Here is an 18919-nt window from a genome sequence, read left to right as displayed (position 1 = left end):
CAAAGTGGCTTAATAAATAGTAAAAAATTTCAGAAAAATGTAAAATTTGGTCTCCAATCAGATATTAATATGGACAAGAAGATGAACGGTTCAGATCGACTTTTTGGATTTTGAAATTTCAAATTTCCACCGGAAGCATTTCGGCCCATATGCTAGAGGAAGCGCGTTAGCCGTACTATATATATATATATATGTATGTATGTATGTATGTATGTATATATGTAAACAGCTAGAAATTGTAGAGAGAGAGAAATTAAGGCAGATGGACCTTCAAGTTGGGCGACTGTTTTCATGATGCGAGTTTTGCATTTTTGGCATGCTATACTCACTTTCACCACAATCTTCTGTTTAATCAATGTACACATGAGAGAGAATAAATAAAACAAAGTTAGAGATTGATATATATCATCACAATAATACAACCTATAAATTAAATTACTGTAAATACAATATATCGCAAAACTATATATCTAAAGAAGTACAGTAAAATGAACACAAACTAATTGGAATCAATTTATGGAAGGGAATTGGCATGCATTATGTATTTATATATGCATACAAAATTAACCAGAAACAGCATTTTATCTTGTGGTAGAGGGCACCTTCAATATTGGAATATGACAAAAATGCATCATTAAGTATACCTTCATATTTGGGATCAAGCAGAACAAATGAAATGATGATATGAAATCAAGTCTAAAATAGACGATGGTTGTTGTTAAAAGCTAGTACCACGATATGAGATTATATATAGATCTGTGTTACAATTTTTCAATTTTTTATAAGTCTATTGAGCAAGCCTAGCTAGCACTTTATTGTTTTATATTTTGGGGTGCATGGCCCCATTTAATCCATTTTACCACTTGAAAATTAATGACCCAGTTTAGTTTTAAGTGACAGATCGAATTAATGTACATCTAGCTAGGGAGCAATTAATTAATTATAAGCTTCTCTTCTAACAAACTATAGGATTTAATTTGTCACCTAAAACAAGATTTGATCGATACCTCACACACACACACACTACACTACAAGGTTTAATTAAATTTATCAATGATTGATATGAAAAATGATAAGATCAAGGTTTGATTAAAATTTCTACAGAATTAATTAATTTTGCGGTTCGGGCAATTTTTGAGAGCTGATATCTCACGATCTGTTTTGATATTTTGTATGAAACTTCACAGTCTTGTTCTATAAAGTTAAGAATGCATGTCGGTAAATTTTCATGATTTTTGAAGGTGCTTTGATATGTTAACCAGAGGTGCAAAGTTGGGCTCAGAAGCACTCCTTCAGCAGTTCGGGCAATTTTTGAGAGCCGATATCTCACGATCTGTTTTGTTATTTTGTATGAAACTTCACATTCTTGTTCTATAAAGTCAAGAATGCATGTCGGTAAATTTTCATGATTTTTGAAGGTGCTTTGATATGTTAACCAGAGGTGCAAAGTTGGGCTCAGAAGCACTCCTTCAGCAGTTCGGGCAATTTTTGAGAGCTGATATCTCACGATCTGTTTTGAGATTTTGTATGAAACTTCACAGTCTTATTCTATGAAGTCAAGAATACATGTCGGTAAATTTTCATACTTTTTGGAGGTGTTTTGATATGTTAATTAGAGGTGCAAAGTTGGACAAAAAATTCCAAAAAAACATTATTTTTCTTACTCCAAACTCAAAAAAAAAAAAAAAATAATCCGGGCCGCGGAAAATATCCGCGCTCGGAAAAAAAAAAAATTTCCGGAGCGCGGAAAAAATCTGCGGTTTGGCTATTTTTAAAAATTTGGCTGAAGTCTAGTTATTTTTAATAAAATATTTTTTTTGGTGGGTATTTTAAAAAAAATCGGCTTGTAGAGTTGTAGTATGTTTCCCGTTAATTAAATGATTGATAGCGTGTGACCATGTGCGGGTGGGAACACAGGCTGTTTAGATGTAATTAATAACACCGAAGATATCCCATGTCCTAGATTAGGGACTAGATCTCTATTCTTTCCTCAAGATATCTCATGTAGTAGATTAGCTAGGGACTAGATCTCTATTCTTTCCTCAAAAAGCTCATGTGCTAGATAGATAGCTAAGGAAGGGAAGTAATGTCTCCTGTATTCAATAATATAAGGGAACGACTAACAGTATTCTCATTCAGTTCTTTATCTGTCCCTCGCGTTAAAAGACAAAAAAAGTACAACGAGTGACCACTGACTGACGTGCACGTGGTAACTACTACCAATGAGCGGGGTTAACGCGATTTTATTCATCGTCAAAACGTATAGTATTCATACTTATTATTTATAATATTCATCATATGTAAACACAAATTGGAGGTTTATTCATCGTCAAAACGTATAGTATTCATACCTACGAATTTATAGTATTCATACGTATAATATTAATCTTGGGGACTAGTAACGACCAAGAAGACCACTGACGACGTCTGACAGCCTAGATTGGGGACCGCAACCGTCTGAAAGCGACATTTGCCAAGATTGGAAACCACTACAGCGAATCTATATACTAATTATTAAGTATTCATATCTAACTAATGAAGTATTCATATGTTGACAACATGAAGTATTCATATATATAAGTATTCATATCCAACAGTCTAGTATTACAGGAAGTATTCACACCTGACACTAACAATATTCATACTGAAGATTATGAAGTATTCATACATGTACGAAATAATTTATATAATTCAAAATCAGACACCTCTTCCAAGGTATCTATTCAATTCACTTAAAAAATCTTTTTTTATAGTAAGTATATTGTGTTCATATCTAACTAATAAAGTATTCATATCAAACTAATGAAATATTTATAATTAATTAATATAAATATAAAGTATTCATATCTAACAACATGAAGTATGTATATCTAACTAATGAAGTATTCACATCTAACTAATGAAGTATTCATATGTTATACTCTGACAACTTTCGCTGGGCTAGCATGGACCCCCTCCGACGGTGCACCACGCTCTTCCCGCCGGATCTCGACGGTGCACCACGCTCTCCTCGCCGGATCTCGACGGTGCACCATGCCGAGAAAGAGAAGAGGCGGAGGCCGTGAAGAGCACGAATTTTGTTTTTGTATGGCGATAATTATTTAAGCTTCTTTCTAGAAGGTTCACTCTTTCCTTTTTTTAATCAAGCGTTACTGCTAGTCTTTGCTTTTAAGGAAGTTAATTCATCGCGGAGACAATTAGGAGACCAGACAGCAGGTTACAGAATCTTTACTCATAATATAATACCCCATATTTATATACGTTAACGTTAAAGAGCACAAGCATTTGAGCCGGTTATTTACAAGTTGTTTTGTGTTCGATTTTGAATAACTTCTCCATCATCAAACTTGACTTTTTCTTTCTCTATTCCTTTATAACTATATAACAAAATTTCAATTTTCATTTTCCCCCACAAATTAAGTTGTTCTCCTTTGGAACGAAATATTGATCAAGAGTATAATCTTTTTTTGTTGTTGTTGTTGGAAATAGTTGTTCAATTACTTTTAGTAAAATAGGCATATGTACATACAAGGTTCTAAATAGCGCGCGATAGCGGCGCTATAGTGCTGCTATAGCGATTTCGGATCATAAAAGCGATCAGCGCTATAGCGTGCTATTTCGTGCTATATAGCCATATATAGCGCTATTTTTTTAACCATGTCGCTATGACGCGATAAACACTATTTAAACCTTTGCGTATATATAACACACTCACTTACATTAGTTATACGAAAGTTCAAATTAACCTAATTTCTGGTACAATTTTGTTTTCTAGATCTTCGTTATGAAAGATCTATGTCACTCAGAGGCAGAGCCAGACTTTCAAATTCTGAGAATCAATCATATAAAATTTTCTTGCTGCGAATGGATGTCATTTTACATTAATTGTAACAATTTACTATAAATTATATAGAAAATAAGTTGTAAATCAAAAATTTTGGAAAAAAAAATGAGGATCAATTGACCCTCATTCTTATACTGTATATCCGCCCCTGATGTCACTATTATTAGACTATATATTTGATGAAAGTAGTAGTTTTATATAAAGCTATTTAAAATAGTGATTTCATTACTAATTTTTTTTTATATAAAGCTATTTAAAATAGTGATTTCATTACTTCTTTTTATAAAGTTTGATATATTTTATGCGTGTACCTACGATTTAAAAAGTTCTTAAAATAAGATGACTCTTTTGTGCAAAACTCTGCAAGAATCTCCACATAATTTATTGTGTTATTTTTGTTATACATGTCTTTGGCGTTGGAAAAAAAAATATATTTATGCTAAATTTAATTTATTATAACGTTTTTAATAAAAAATATTTTATTTTAAATTTTAAAATTGTTTTCAATAAATATATCTATTATTGTAGCTAATTTTAATTATGATAACGGTTGTCGACGCATCTGGTCTGTCCGATCTGATTGAATGCCATAGGGGAGATATTGTTTAGATTCACACGAGATATATTTAATGGACTCGTAAATTATTAAGTGGTTACAACGGTAGGTCGGTAGCAGCGAGACGTGAATTATGGAATCAACTATCAATTAGTCAACGGGGCATTATTTAAATTTAGGGGGGCGGCTAAGCATTAGTTGTCAATTTGTGACATTATTCTCTCTGAATCATTGATGGATTCTGAAATTCAGATTTATTAACAGGTTCGTCACTAATTGTAAAAGCTAGGATCAAATATGGATCCGTTTTTTATGTTTTCAGTACGATACGGACAAGATTAAATCAGATATTTATTAAAAGTAATAAATATTATTAAAATTATTAAAGTTTATAATATTTATTTTATGAGTAGAATTAGGATGTTTTTAAGTTCACTAAATCTCTCTGTGAACTCAACTCTAAAATCTATCGAATAAGACACGGACACAAATCGGATTTTAAATAAATAATCAAATTAGATATTTATTAAAAGTAATAAATATTATTAAAATTACTAAAGTTTATAATATTTATCTTATGAGTAGAATTAGGATGTTCTTAAGTTCAGTAAACCTCTTTGTGAACTCAACTCTAAAATCTATCGAATTGGTTTCAAATTATGAATCCAATCCGTTGAAATTCATTTTTCTTACAAGTGATGCATCTAAATGTGAAAATTTCAAATTTTCAAACTAATTTTGTATATAGTCAAAGTTGTCAAAAAATATTTAAAAAATGAATTCATTAAAATTAATTTATAAACCTTCTAATTTTGACCGCTTGACTTTATACTAAATTAATTTGATTTTTCAAAATTTTCTCATGTAGACACATCACTTATAAAGTAGATGGATTTCAATAGTTTGAACTTGTCGTTTGACGCTAATCTGATAGATTTTAGAGTTGAGTTCACAAAAAACTTTAATAAACTTAATAACACTTTAATTCTACTCTTTATCTAATTATAATTATAATAGTAAATAAGATAAATTTTTTCATGTATTTCAATTTTTTTATTATATATACTAAACTATATATTATATTTTTACTATTTAAATACAAATAATTAAAATTTAAAATTTATAAAAATATTTATATCTATACGATTATTCGGATAATGATAACTTTCCTAACTTTTTATCCGCTCCGTTTTCATCACCAGTAAAAGCTCATGTCCATTACTCAATCAATATCAGACAGTAATACTCCCAACTCCCAAGTTGACTTCTGACTAGTCAATATCAGGCACTGCTTTTTTTTAAGATAAATTAATTGACACACCTCTTTTGGCTTTCCCCATTTGTAAAAGAGCCAGATTAACGGCGGAGATTTAAAGGAATGCGCGTTGAATTTAGGATCCCCGATCCCTACACAAATAAAGTCAAATATCACCAGTACTCCATAGTTGACCAGTCAAACCTCAGAAGAGACTGTGTCCCACCTTCTCTCTCTCTCTCTCTGCGTCTTAACTATTCGCTATTGCAATCCAGGGTTTACCATTTTCACCCCCAATTGGATCAAAGAGAAGGGGGAAAAGCCATGATTGAATCAAAATTCGTACTCGTGTTAGTGATCTTAGCTAGCGGATTTTTTAGTGGATTGGAATCGAAGTGCCCCAAAACATGCGATCTCGCACTGGGTTCATACTACGTCTCAACCAAAGCTTCTGTAGGTATTGACTTGAATTTGACCTATATAGCTTCTCTTTTCGAAATGACTGCTGAGCAGGTTTTGCCTTACAATCCAACAATTACGAGTAAAGATTATATCAAGGTGAGTACTGCTCCAGTAATTTTTCTTTCTCATTTTTGGTTATTTTACTTTATTAGCAACTGTTTTGCTATTATTGTTTGTTTATTTAAGGAAGATAGTAGTTTGGAGGCGTCTTTTACAAATATGACAAAATTATGTTTTGTTTGCATGAAACCATAACTATTTGTTTTTTCTTATCCAAGCACCTTTGATTTACCTTTACAAATTAATTTTCTCTTTTCAATTTATTTGCCTCCAATCCAAGTGTTTTGCTTCTTGAAACTTAAATTAAAAACTAACATTTTTTTCTGAATTTAAAAATATTTATATTTTTTTATCTAGACCGGGGACCGTGTGCATGTGAATTTTTCTTGTGACTGTATAGACAACTCGTTTCTTGGTCACACCTTCCAATACACCGTTCAAGGTGGCGACACATACAACAGCATCGCCAAAGATATCTATGCCAACCTTACCAATACATACTCACTTACAAAGTTCAACTCATACCCAGCCAATAATGTACAAATTAATGCTACTGTGAATGTCACTGTGAACTGTTCATGCGGAAACAGCTCAGTTTCAGACCAGTATGGGTTGTTTGAGACGTATCCGTTACAGTCTGATGAGAATGCGAGCTCTGTTGCAAGCACGTATAAAAATATATCAGCAGAGCTAGTTGCAGAGTATAATCCCGGTGTAAATTTCAGTTCAGTGGGTGCAATTCTGTACGTTCCCACACACGGTAAGAATCTATATTAGACATTTTCGCATTATGATATTTTTGCAGATAAGACAGTATCTCTGATATTTTTGCAATTGCACCAGATGATCATTCATACTTGTAATGTGAGTAGTTATTTGCAACTACTTGATAATTGAGTAAAGTCCAGGTGGGTCCATTTAAGAACAACAAAGCATCGACCTAGAAGTTATTGTGTGTCAATTTATAGTTGGTAGCTAATATCGTAGCTAAATATGTAGCTCTAACTCCTAACATTTTCATCAGAATTAAGATGCATTGGTGTTAAACAAGGAAAAAAATTAGACTTTGGTCCTTGAAATCGCTGGGCTTCCATTTGCACAAAGATGGTCCTTGAACTTTCAAAACAACAAGTTAGTCTTCAAACTTTGCTCAAAATGACTAAGCTGGGCCTTCTAAGAAGAACTAACTTGACTCTATCAGAGGGTTCGAGACTTAACTTTGAAAGTTCAAGAATTGACTTTGTGCAAATGGAAGCTGAATAACCTACTTGGTTCTTTTCTATAGTTCAATGACCAATTTTTTTCCCCCAAAGTTCAGAAATAAACTTGGTCTCTTTGAAACAGTTAGAGGACCATATCCTGAATAATGCTGGTAAGTTTGGAGAAGTTTGAAAATAGCACCCAGTTGATAAAATTGTGATCGGGCTAGCAGCAAGATAAAAGTTAAATGGGTTAAGTTGAGCAAAAATTGACAAGATTGCCCCTCTTTCTAGCAACCTAATCTCTTTGTGACTGGTACAAATTAAATTTGTGCTAATCTTAATTGCAAAAGAAAATTGAATCCATATTTTTGTACCCAGTTTATTTGTAAATATTATAAATTATCCCTTCATTATAATCAGAGGAAGTTTCATATCAAGTCAAGCAGAATATAGGGTTGAAAATTACTTCTTTTCTGAGCGTGCTTTCTGATTCGGCAAGTTACTGAGTTAGCATGAGGCTTAAATGTGACATCTAGCATTAATGTTTAATTGAAGAGACTTGAGATTAAGATGAGGTTGCAATGCTTAATTGAGGATTAACCGAGGCTTGATATAGGGTTATACATACCGGCTGGCTGGCCACCAGGGCTTGGAAAGGGGTTTATTGCCTTTGTGTATGCTCAATCTGTAGCTTTTTTTACTAGCTTTATGTACTTTCTGTTGAATAGCTGGCTTCTGTTGTGTTGATATAAAATTTGAGGGTAATTGATACTAATTTAGGTTGGAAGTTTACAGAAGCAAAATTTGGTTAAATTAGTGCTTAATTATGTATTAGATGTATTTAGCTAGTTGGGTTCATATTCAGGATAATTGAAATTTTGGGCACTTCTGATTTGTATGATGGAACCATACTAACGAGGACAAATCTGGAAATATTGACTTATATGTTGAGTAATAGATTTTAAGATTTCATAAATCCGCATATTGGCTTTATTTTTTGTCTTTTGTTCTGTTCTAATTCAGGAAATAGCAACTTAAATATTTTTCTCGTTTTGGTATAATTATTTCAGATCCTAATGGAAGCTACCGTGCTCTTAGTTCAAAGCGGTAAATATTTGAACTAGTTTTTTCATTTGTATATAAAGCAGTAAGGTCTATTGAGTTCAAGCAAAACTCTCAGAAAGAAGTAACAGCTTGTATGGTGTGTCAATGTAAAGATTTTTGATTCTTGTGTACAATTTTGGAATGAAAATTTCTTTGTTGGTATGGGCAGGCTGGGTACATGGAAAAATAGGCAGAAATATTAATCACGGTACTGGTAAAAATGTTGTTGCATATATAGTAAAATAAAAAAAATAAAAAATTGAAAGAGTTAAAGTGCATAAAAGCAGTAAGGTATATTTGGCATATTTTTTATTGGATTTGATATGAGTTAAATGATTGGTAGGACTGGTACAAACAAAATATACTGTGCCAAACCTGGTTGATACTCATGTTTTGAAATGCTGAAATAGGGCAGGAATTTATCAGGCGGAGCCATTGCAGGAATTGTAATAGGCGCAATAATTATTCTGCTATCAATAGGTCTTGTTTCATACTGTTTGGTGGACAAGAGAAAGAAGGTGAAGAAGGCATCTCTGCTTCCTCTTATGTCTGGAGAGAGCTCAGTTCCTCTTGGTACTGTTTGAAATTTATGCTTCTTTGCTTTTCTTTTCTTTTTCTTTTTTCTTTTTTTTATAAATGGTTATATCCTAAACCCTTAAACATGGATTAAAAACAATCAGGTCTAAACCCCAACAAATGGTCTAAACCCCAACAAATGAGCAATGCAAAACCTGTAATAACTGAACCAACCAAACTGCAACCAGTAGCTGAGCTAAATTGGATTTCACGCTGGAAATCTTCTTATCTAATACATACATAATACCCTTATCTTATGCAAATGACACTCAACAGTTCCTGTTCTGAACTCATGTTAGACTACTTTGGCTTACAAATAGGTGCATAAATTGTAGCATATTAGGCTAAATTAATATCCAGCAAAAAGTTAACTCAATTATTTGCGTACATATTGACTTAATAGAATGCCTCTGTAGCAAGTTATGTTGGGCCTTAACATGGTCGAGTTAATTCAACAATTACCTGCATAATATTGTGCAAACGCTGGTTTATGTTCTTATTACTTTTACTAATAATTTTGGCCGTCTCTTTGTTTATACAGGCGATTTGTCCATAGATTCATCAGCAGATAATGCTCCCTCTCGAGTAGCTGGAGTTACTGTTGACAAATCTGTAGAGTTCTCTTATGAAGAGCTCTCCAAAGCCACTAATGATTTTAGCATGGCTAATAAGATTGGCCAAGGCGGATATGGGGCTGTTTACTATGCAGAGCTCCGAGGAGAGGTTTATTGAATCAGTTTCTTTCTACTTTGGTTCTTGGGAAACTTTATAAAATGGCATTCAATATTTTTTATATATGCAACAAGCCCATTTACATTTATTTGCAAATAGCAACAAAATGTTAGCTTAGTAGGATGGCAAAGATTGTTTCTGTTAAATGTTTGCTGCTTTTCCCCTATATGTTGAGTTTTTTTTTTTGTTACAACTCCAAATTAAATTGGAACGAAGTCATATGTGTTTTAAATGTCGGGTTTCAAGTAGTTCGAAAGTCTGGGGCAAATAGTCAATTTCTCGTTGGCTGGACCTTGGTTCTCACCCTTGATTTTTATTTACCCATAAGCCTCAGTATATTGTATTGGATAGTTGCTGGTTGCTGTGATTACAGGATATTTCATTGTGGGTTGCAAATACAGTAGAATATTTGGTTATATGTAAAAGTTCCATAATACTATAGTCACCAAAACACCACTGCTAGTTATGGTTTTCTTATGCATTATGCACAATTTCCAGTATAACATTTGGAGACTTTCAGCAGTGATTTTTTCTCTTTTTGGACACAAAGCAGTACCCAAAATGGCAATAATGCATGAAGGGCCCAAATATAAGTCATCATTTTTTAGTTCTTCCATTTAATCTCATTTGGGTTATATTTTGCTGTAACTTTCTCTGTGTTGAAACATAGTACTTAACATGGTTTATTATGTAGAAAGCCGCAATAAAGAAAATGGAAACTCAGTCTGCTCAAGAATTTCTTGCTGAACTTAAAGTTTTGACTCATGTTCACCACTTGAATCTGGTGAGTTTCCAGGGAAACATCTAAATTGTTTTTCGGTTTGAATAGCATCGCCTGTCCCCTTCATAAAAGAAAAAAACAATGAAAACACCCCCAAACAAAATAATGGGTACCTTGAAACAGTATGAATTTTTTGCAGTTAGGACTCTACTATTATGGTTGTTTCTGTCATTTCATATAGGTAATACCCTCATTACTTCTGGAGTGAAGAATACATGTATGATTGTTCCTTTTCATGGTAGGTGCGATTGATAGGTTATTGCATAGAGGGTGCGCTTTTCCTTATCTACGAGTACATTGAGAATGGCAATCTGAGTCAACGCCTACGCAGCTCAGGTAGTGAGATTTATACTAGAAATAGCAAAGTGGAAAATAGTTTTGTTTATGTGATCTTGTGGTCGATATGGTGACATGTTGACGTAAGCAACCAATGAGCTAGAGATAATAAACTGGCAGTCAGAGTCTGGTCCAGTCCAGGTCAAATTAGTTTTCAGGTTAAACTGCCTGTTTAGGAAGGGTCATTTCAGATTCTGATTATTTAGAGGTAGTGAGATTTATACTAGAAACAGCAAATTGGAAAATAGTTTTGTTTGTGTGATCTCGTGGTCGATATGGTGACATGTTGACCTAAGCAACCAATGAGCTAGAGATAATAAACTGGCACTCAGAGTCTGGTTCAGTCCAGGTCAAATTAGTTTTCAGGTGAAACTGCCTGTTTAGGAAGGGTCATTTCAGATTCTGATTATTTAGAGTATAGGGCTTTTGAGGTTGGGCCACTTCATGTTCAGGTATTTGAATTTTGGGTTTTCAATTTCTGGTTTCTTGTAACTTTTGGATATTATCTTGACAAAGTTGATTTGAGGTGGTAAGGTTCATGTTAAACCAGGCAGGTCAAGAATTTGGGTTGCTAAGTTCCATGGTCATGTCAGGTCTTACCAGCTTTAAAAATAACACACAATGAGCTTGGCACAAAAGCTCGGAATAAGGTTTAATTTGGTTTCGATTTAGATGCCATGATAGAAATTGAACTACTATTGGTTGCTAGTTTGTGATCCTATTGGGGCATATATATAGGTAAATGTTCAATTGATTAAACCATGTGTAAATCATAGCCACTTGGTACCTATGCAGGGTGGCCTCCCCTTCCATGGGCTAACAGAGTGCAGATAGCTCTTGACTCAGCAAGAGGCCTTGAGTACATTCACGAGCACACTGTACCAGTTTACATCCACAGAGATATCAAATCTGCTAATATATTGATTGACAAGAACGACCGTGCAAAGGTCTGTACTCACCCAGAGCATCTTTCAGTTTGGGATTTTAGGTTCGTAATGTGTTAACATACCTGTCATGGATTGGTACAAAATTGTGTTACAGTACTTGATACAAAAGTCTGACACTTGATAAATGAGTCTATTTTGGAACAGAACTTCAAGCGAGGACCCTTTTGCAAAGATGTGGTAGAGTTTGGTTGTTTTGCCTAATAATTATAATCATGGGAGTTTAGATGTTCATAAAGAACAAAACAAATAATTATGGTCTAACATTTTACTTGGTGATTTCAAGGAAAATGGGTATTACCGAGAGAAGTCCAAATATCACCATCAAAAAGCAATTTGGGATATTAGCAATTACCCTTTTGCAATGGCAAATGGGATGTTTGTAAGTTTTCAGAGGTTAAAAATGGGTTACTCACCTAGTTGTGGTACTGATGATTATTTCTTAGGTTGCTGATTTTGGGCTGGCAAAACTTACAGAAGTTGGGAACATGTCTCTTCCTACAAGGGTGGTTGGCACATTTGGCTATATGCCTCCTGAGTAATCTCTCTCTCTCTCTCTCTTTTTGAAAGCTTCAAAGAAGCTGTGAAATCATGAGAGGGGCTCGAACTCTCGACCTTTGAGTAACCACAGTCCTAGGACATTTTCTCCTAGACAACTGTGCTACCGCCCCATCTCTCTCTCAGAAAGCTGCATACCACCCTATAATTTAACGTATTTGCAAATAACAGCCATCGTTTCTCATAATTGTGAGTTGTGACTTGTGACTAATGCAAAAGTTTACTGGAAACAACTTTTTCTTGATTGAAAAGATGGGTGTAGAAGCGCATGCACTGCCATTTTTCTCTTTGTGAAGTATAATTTCCCCCAATAAAATTTCCTTTATTAATCTCAGGTATGCTAGATACGGTGATGTTTCCCCGAAAGTAGATGTTTATGCATTTGGGGTAGTACTTTATGAGCTTATATCAGCCAAAGAAGCCATCATCAAGCCTTCCGCCGATTCTTCCTCTGAATCCAAGGGTCTGGTTGGCCTGGTATGCTGCTTTGTCTTCCTTTCTTAAGTGGTTGCATATAAACAACTAGAACTTCCTCTTTGTCCTTCGTTCCATGAGAAACTTAAATTACATGTTGGTTATTACCAAGAAGCTCCATGCAGGAGACTGATGCTGTACCAGTCAAGTCAAGTGGGATCTATTACATTTACCTAGTTTGCTAATTATATTACATTGAATGCAACACAGCTTCTGCAATTATGCTTCAGATTTTGCGGAAATGCTTCAGTTCTTTGTATACGTAATCATAATGCAATTTTAGCAATAAGTTTTTGCTGCCGGTATTTTGGGTAGTTTAGGCATACTTGATAATGTGGGACATTTTTGCAAAATAGTCAACAAATTTTTTATTGTTCTTGTTTTCCTGTGCAGTTTGATGATGCGCTAAGTAAGGAAGATCCAAAAGAGAGCCTTAAAAAGATAATTGATCCTAAACTTGGTGATGACTACCCTATTGACTCCATAATGAAGGTCTCGTAGTTATTTACTCTTTCCAAAATGATTCAGCTGCCAAACTTTCAGACTGTACCTTCTTTTTGGTCTCAAATCATTCTAATAAAATAAATATTTCATTGGACAAGTGTACCTAATACCTTATGTTGACCTCTTTAGGAGTTTCGGCAGTGTTATAAGAATGTTAGCAGCACTGATTAAAATTGGTGTTATTTACTCATTTTGATATATTAGCATCTGAATTTCACAAAATGCAACAGGTGGCTCAGCTGGCGAAGGCATGCACACAGGATGAGCCTAACAAGCGGCCGAGCATGAGATCTGTGGTGGTGGCTCTCATGACCCTTTCTTCTGCAAGTGAATTGTGGGATATTAATCATTTATTTGATAACAACCCCGGCCTCACCAACCTCATGTCTGGTCGATAATTCTTTTGAACTTGTGCTTCTCAGTCCTCCATGGTTGGCTTATTTATATCATGTACATGTATTCTGGTAAATATATTGTAACTATTGTTCTCAGTTTAGGTATTTAATAAAGAATTAATGGTTTGGTGGTCATTTAATGGTTTTTGTTAAATTAGTGCAGGCTTTTTTAGTTGTAAATTTTTTGCTGAGGTCCTCACATCTTTGAATATTACTGCCCTTTATGTATGTTCTTTTATGTACTAGAATATTTCATTAAAATTGGGAGGTTTTACCTCCTTCCAAAAGAAAAACTAATTTTTCATGATTTGTTAAATTGGTTAAAAAATTTTCATGCCCCTTTTTTATTTCCTTTTGCTACATGACTATTTTTTTTTTTTTTTGGAATATTAAGCTGTTATGAACATAAAGGAGGACGTTTATTAAATCAACATATAGGAGAAAGACGTTCAACGAGAAATAATTGGGGCACAACAACATACAGAGATGAACAAGAAAAAAAATGAGAAAAATGAGGCAAGGAGGACAATAAGGTAGACATCAAGATTGTAAGTAGATCAACATATAGGACAAGGACGTTCCACAATAAAAAAAAACAGTGAAGGAGAAGAGCTACTCAATATAAAGGAGAAGAAAACTTGAAGACAGTGAAGGTCGAAAGGTGATAAATCAATATAAAGGAGAAAGACTGAACTACCAAAAAAAAAAAAAAAAGGAACTGCAAACACCAACTGGAACTGGTACTAGCAGTTTTGGTATATTATTTTTATGTAGTTTCTTTTATATATGATTATATATATTTTGAAATGAATCGTCACTAAACGCTAATTTGATTATACTCCTTCATATGTATAGGATAAGACAGGAAGATGGTGCAGTGAAATAGAAAAAAAAAAAAAAGGAAAAAAAAAAAGAAAAAAGGAAAAGAAAAAAAAAAAAACGAAAAAAGGAAAAAAGAAGAAGAAGTGATTTATCTCTTTTAAGGTATATCTCTGTTCTTTCTCTCAATTCTTATTTCTTTTTATTACTCTATGAAGATACTAATGGTTTTTCCAAGTTTTTATCTCCGCCTATGTTATTGCAACATAGCCGGTCTCAAGCCCAGATTGAAGGAGGAGAGGAAACTTGTAGGTAGGGAAAAACTAATTCGGTTTGATTCAAAAATGAATAAACTGGATAAACCGGACCCAATGAACACCCCATTTGTAAAAGAGCTAGATGAACGACAGAGATTTAAAGGAATGCGTGTAGAATTGACCGAAATTTTTATTAATAGGAAATATATTAAATAAATATCGAGATTAGAGAATGCTTTTGAATTTTTTCAAGATATAGGGAAAACGTGGTATTTTATCACGGCCTTTGGACGTTATGATTTATCACGGTTAGGATTAGTAGCAGATTAACCATTCTAACTAAATTAACCATTTTTTAACTGAACTAGAAAAAACCGAAAAAAACCTTGTTCGTGATAGACAGGAACGGCCAGGTGAAAAATTAATGCTTTCTCATCTGATTGAATATTCAATTGCACGGGTGTTTACAATCAAAGAGTATTTGAACGGTTGAGATTTTCCAAAATTGAAAAGGTCACGGGAATCGAGTAATTGACCGTCTCTGACTAGTGTGACTTATACAAGTTTTGACCGAAATTTTTATTAATAGAAAATATAATGAAAAAATATCCAGATTAGGGGACGCTTTTCGTTATTTTTCATATATAAGGAAAACGTTTTTAAATATCGCGGCCAATGGCCGTTGTGGCTTATAACGGCCATACTTAGTGTCTTATTAACCGTTCTAACTACATTAACAATGCTAATTGAACTAGAGAAAAAAACCGGAAAAAAAACCCTGTCCGTTGTGAATAGAAACGGCCAGGCGAAAAAAAAAAAAATTGCTGTCCGTGATTAATAACAACGGCCAGCAAAAAAAAAAAAAAAAAAAAGATGCTGTCCGCGATTAACAGCAACGGCCAGGGAAAAAAAATAAAAAATACATGTCCGTGATGGTTTGTAACGGGCAGGGGCGGAAGAAAAAAAAAAAGTGGACCGTGATTAATAGCAACGGCCATAGCCCATTCTTTAATTCGCCTCCTCGTTCTCTCACGCTCTCTCTCGCTGCCCCTTTCGCTCGCTCTCTCTGTCTCTGTCTCCGCCGACAGCACCAAAAGAGAAAAAAAAAATCGGTGGTCCTAACTGAGGAAGGAGATCAACAACGTACACAGGACGTTATAGAAAGCAACGGCCAGGTCTCTTCTGCCTCCATTTCGTCCTCTCTCTTTCTCAAGTGAGTTTTATTTTTTTTTACTTAAATTAGTAATATCTCAATAATTTATTAATTTGATTAGTTGTGAAGACAATTATTAAGTTTAATTAGGTGAAATTACAACCAATTAGTAATTTTTTGAAAAATATTGTTAATTAGGTGGAATTGAAACCAATTAGGTGGAATTGTAACCAATTAGGTGGAATTGTAACCAATTAGGTGGAATTGAAACCAATTAGGTATAATTGTAACCAATTTGATTGTAGAAATTAGTAATTTCTCAAATAGATTTAATTTTGTAATTAAGCATCAATTTTGTATTTAAGTTTAATTTCATAAATTAGCACACACTATTTAGGTTTAATATTTTAATTAGTATCCGATTAAGTTTAAATTTACAAATTAGTTTTAATTTTGTCAAATTGTACCAAACTTGCATTAACTTTATGTTTTAATTTTATTCAATTAGTTCTAGATTTATATTTTAGGTTTTATTAAAATTTAACAAATATTATGTAGAAAATTCATCGTATTATGTACCTCAAAAATGTACACTTGAATATAAATTATTTAAAATGTTATTCATGCAGGATGGCAGAAAATTTTAGCAATCTGTTATGGATGCCGCATGCACAGCATAAAATATCATTATTATCTGATCCTGTAAGTTACTCGATGAATCATATAAAATTCAAATTTCATATAACTTTTGCTATGAGATAAATGCTTGAATTACGATATTGTTTTTAATCAAATTGTATAACAATGACAGACTTATAACGGGTTGGATGTTCGACACCATCGGGCTGTGATTCCATTTCACAAGCTCTGTGAACCATACGTGCAGAGGCTTGGTTTGTTTCAAGTTGCTAGAATGAAAGAAATAAATATTGACAAATTCCTCCTCACTGGCCTTATTGAGCGGTGGAGACCAGAGACATATACGTTCCATCTTCCAGTGGGAGAGATGACAGTCACACTGCAAGATGTTTCATGTTTATGGGGATTACCAATAAAAGGGGCTCCGGTGACTGGTTTTGCAGACATACAAGCGTCTGAATTAGTGGAACGGCTTCTTGGAGTTGGGCTTGCAGCTCGGCTGCTTAAAAAGAAGAAGAGAACGGGGCCGAACGAACAAGTTGTTCGCACGACTTCTGGATATTCTATAGAATTGAAGGAACTACGCAATCAATTTCAGGACATGCCACACTTACAGCCGGGTGAGCCTACAGAAGAGCAAGTACAACAGTATACTCGGGCTTACATACTCGACTTGTTCGGGACCATGCTTTTTGCTGATTCTTCGGGAGATTCTGTTCCTGTCATGTATCTGCAATTTCTTGAAAATCTCAACTCACCGACTCAATACAACTGGGGTGGTGCTGTTCTAGCAGTACTATATAGAAACTTATGTAATGCCGTTGAGCGTAGCACAAGAACAGTGTGGGGGCCGACTCTTCTTCTCCAACATTGGTGTTGGACCAGATTACCGAACGGACGTCCTCGTCTCCTCGGTGGATGGAATCCAAATTGGGGCAACCCGGATTTAGAAAAGTAAGTACAAAAAATTTTACACGGGGTTTTTGCGATTGTCTCGGGGTATCAACCGGTACATCCCCTTCTGAATCAGCTTCATTTTCCCAATCAGCATCATCCTCACACGAGTCAGCGTCATCTTCGTCATCACTTTGAGGCACGTCGTCGTCAGGACAAGAATTATCAACCCTTGGTGGTTCAACCCATGGACTGTTGTCATTATTGTATTCTGCCTGAACAGGCAATGACAACTCGTTTACATTGGGATAAGGGTCACGATAAAGGTCTTCCCTCTGTGTTGGTTGTGTTTGATAGGGTTGGAATAGACTGGGACCCGTTTGTGGAACACTGTATTGGGTATATACAGCTTGTGGTTGTGTCTCTGGTACCGTACTATCAATAAATAACTGCGGTTGTATTGAACCGACAATTGGAACCAACTCAACGTATAAATCAACATAAGTAAACTGGGTACTCGTGTTTACACTTTGGGTATAGATACCTCTCCAAGTCTGGTCGCAGACGATTTCTAGTATTTCATAATAAGGTCGAGATGTTGTACCCACATTAACCCGTGCAAGTATTTTTAGATTGTACTCACTCTCAGAATATCCAAGTTGACGATAAATGTCACCTATCACATCATACCAGCCAGATTCATCAGTTGCCGTCAATGAGAATCGCGGAGCAATACTATACGCCGCTCCTTTACGACCGTGTCGTACTTCACCACCGAAATGAATCCTTAGCAGGAGCATGATTAGTTGTTTTGATAAACTAACCTACACAATAATAAATAAATTAACATGATTAGTTGTTTTAAACTAAATTATACTTAAATGCATAATACACTTTACGAAATATCTAATGCATAAAGATAATAGCCTGGTTCTTTCCTTTTACAAAATTCTAATTTAAGAATGCAATTTTACAATAACATGTAGTGAACAAATACTAACATATGGATCAAACTTTCCAAATAAATACATATTTCGTGTGTCATTTTCTTCGAGTGGATTTCAACATTATAAATTTCTTACTAGTTAAATACCATTGTACATCTAACTTTAAAAAGATAAAAAAAAAACATATTTCGTGTGTCATTTTCTGATATGTTATCATGTATTATACAAATATTATTTTTTAGGTCTAACTTGACCCATGTAATAACAATATTTTATAATGCTCCATTTTTAAAAAAATGTCTACTTTAAAATTCCAAACTGTTAAAATGTTTTAACAACATCATAATCTAATTAGCAAAAAAGAATGGGTTTCGTTTCACGAATATGGACTAAAACAAAGCATATCCAAAAAAATAAAATTTTAGTT

General features: G+C 34.1%; 1 protein-coding gene across 3 annotated transcripts; it reads left to right on the top strand.

Annotated features, from left to right (window-relative positions):
• The first annotated feature begins 5753 nt into the window (after positions 1-5753).
• On the top strand, positions 5754-14051 carry LOC144569068 (chitin elicitor receptor kinase 1-like). 3 transcript variants are annotated; one of them, XM_078319242.1, is made up of 12 exons: positions 5754-6213; positions 6535-6937; positions 8450-8486; positions 8899-9056; positions 9625-9782; positions 10486-10575; positions 10815-10908; positions 11704-11855; positions 12299-12390; positions 12746-12887; positions 13278-13376; positions 13619-14051. In XM_078319242.1, exons 1-12 carry the CDS (start codon positions 5779-5781, stop codon positions 13784-13786), a joined length of 2028 nt encoding a protein of 675 aa, XP_078175368.1. In that variant the 5' UTR covers positions 5754-5778; the 3' UTR covers positions 13787-14051. The 3 variants fall into 3 exon arrangements, 2 of the variants coding, with proteins under 2 accessions (XP_078175368.1, XP_078175367.1); XM_078319241.1 differs by having other exon boundaries at positions 9601-9782; XR_013515969.1 differs by lacking the exon at positions 12746-12887 and having other exon boundaries at positions 9601-9782.
• Positions 14052-18919: the final 4868 nt, after the last annotated feature.

This window comes from Carex rostrata, chromosome 18 (assembly GCF_964058835.1).
Source record: "Carex rostrata chromosome 18, lpCarRost1.2, whole genome shotgun sequence".
NCBI lineage: Eukaryota > Viridiplantae > Streptophyta > Magnoliopsida > Poales > Cyperaceae > Carex > Carex rostrata.
The sequence above is the reverse complement of the archived record's forward strand: the minus strand, read 5'-3'. Positions and strand labels throughout refer to the sequence as shown.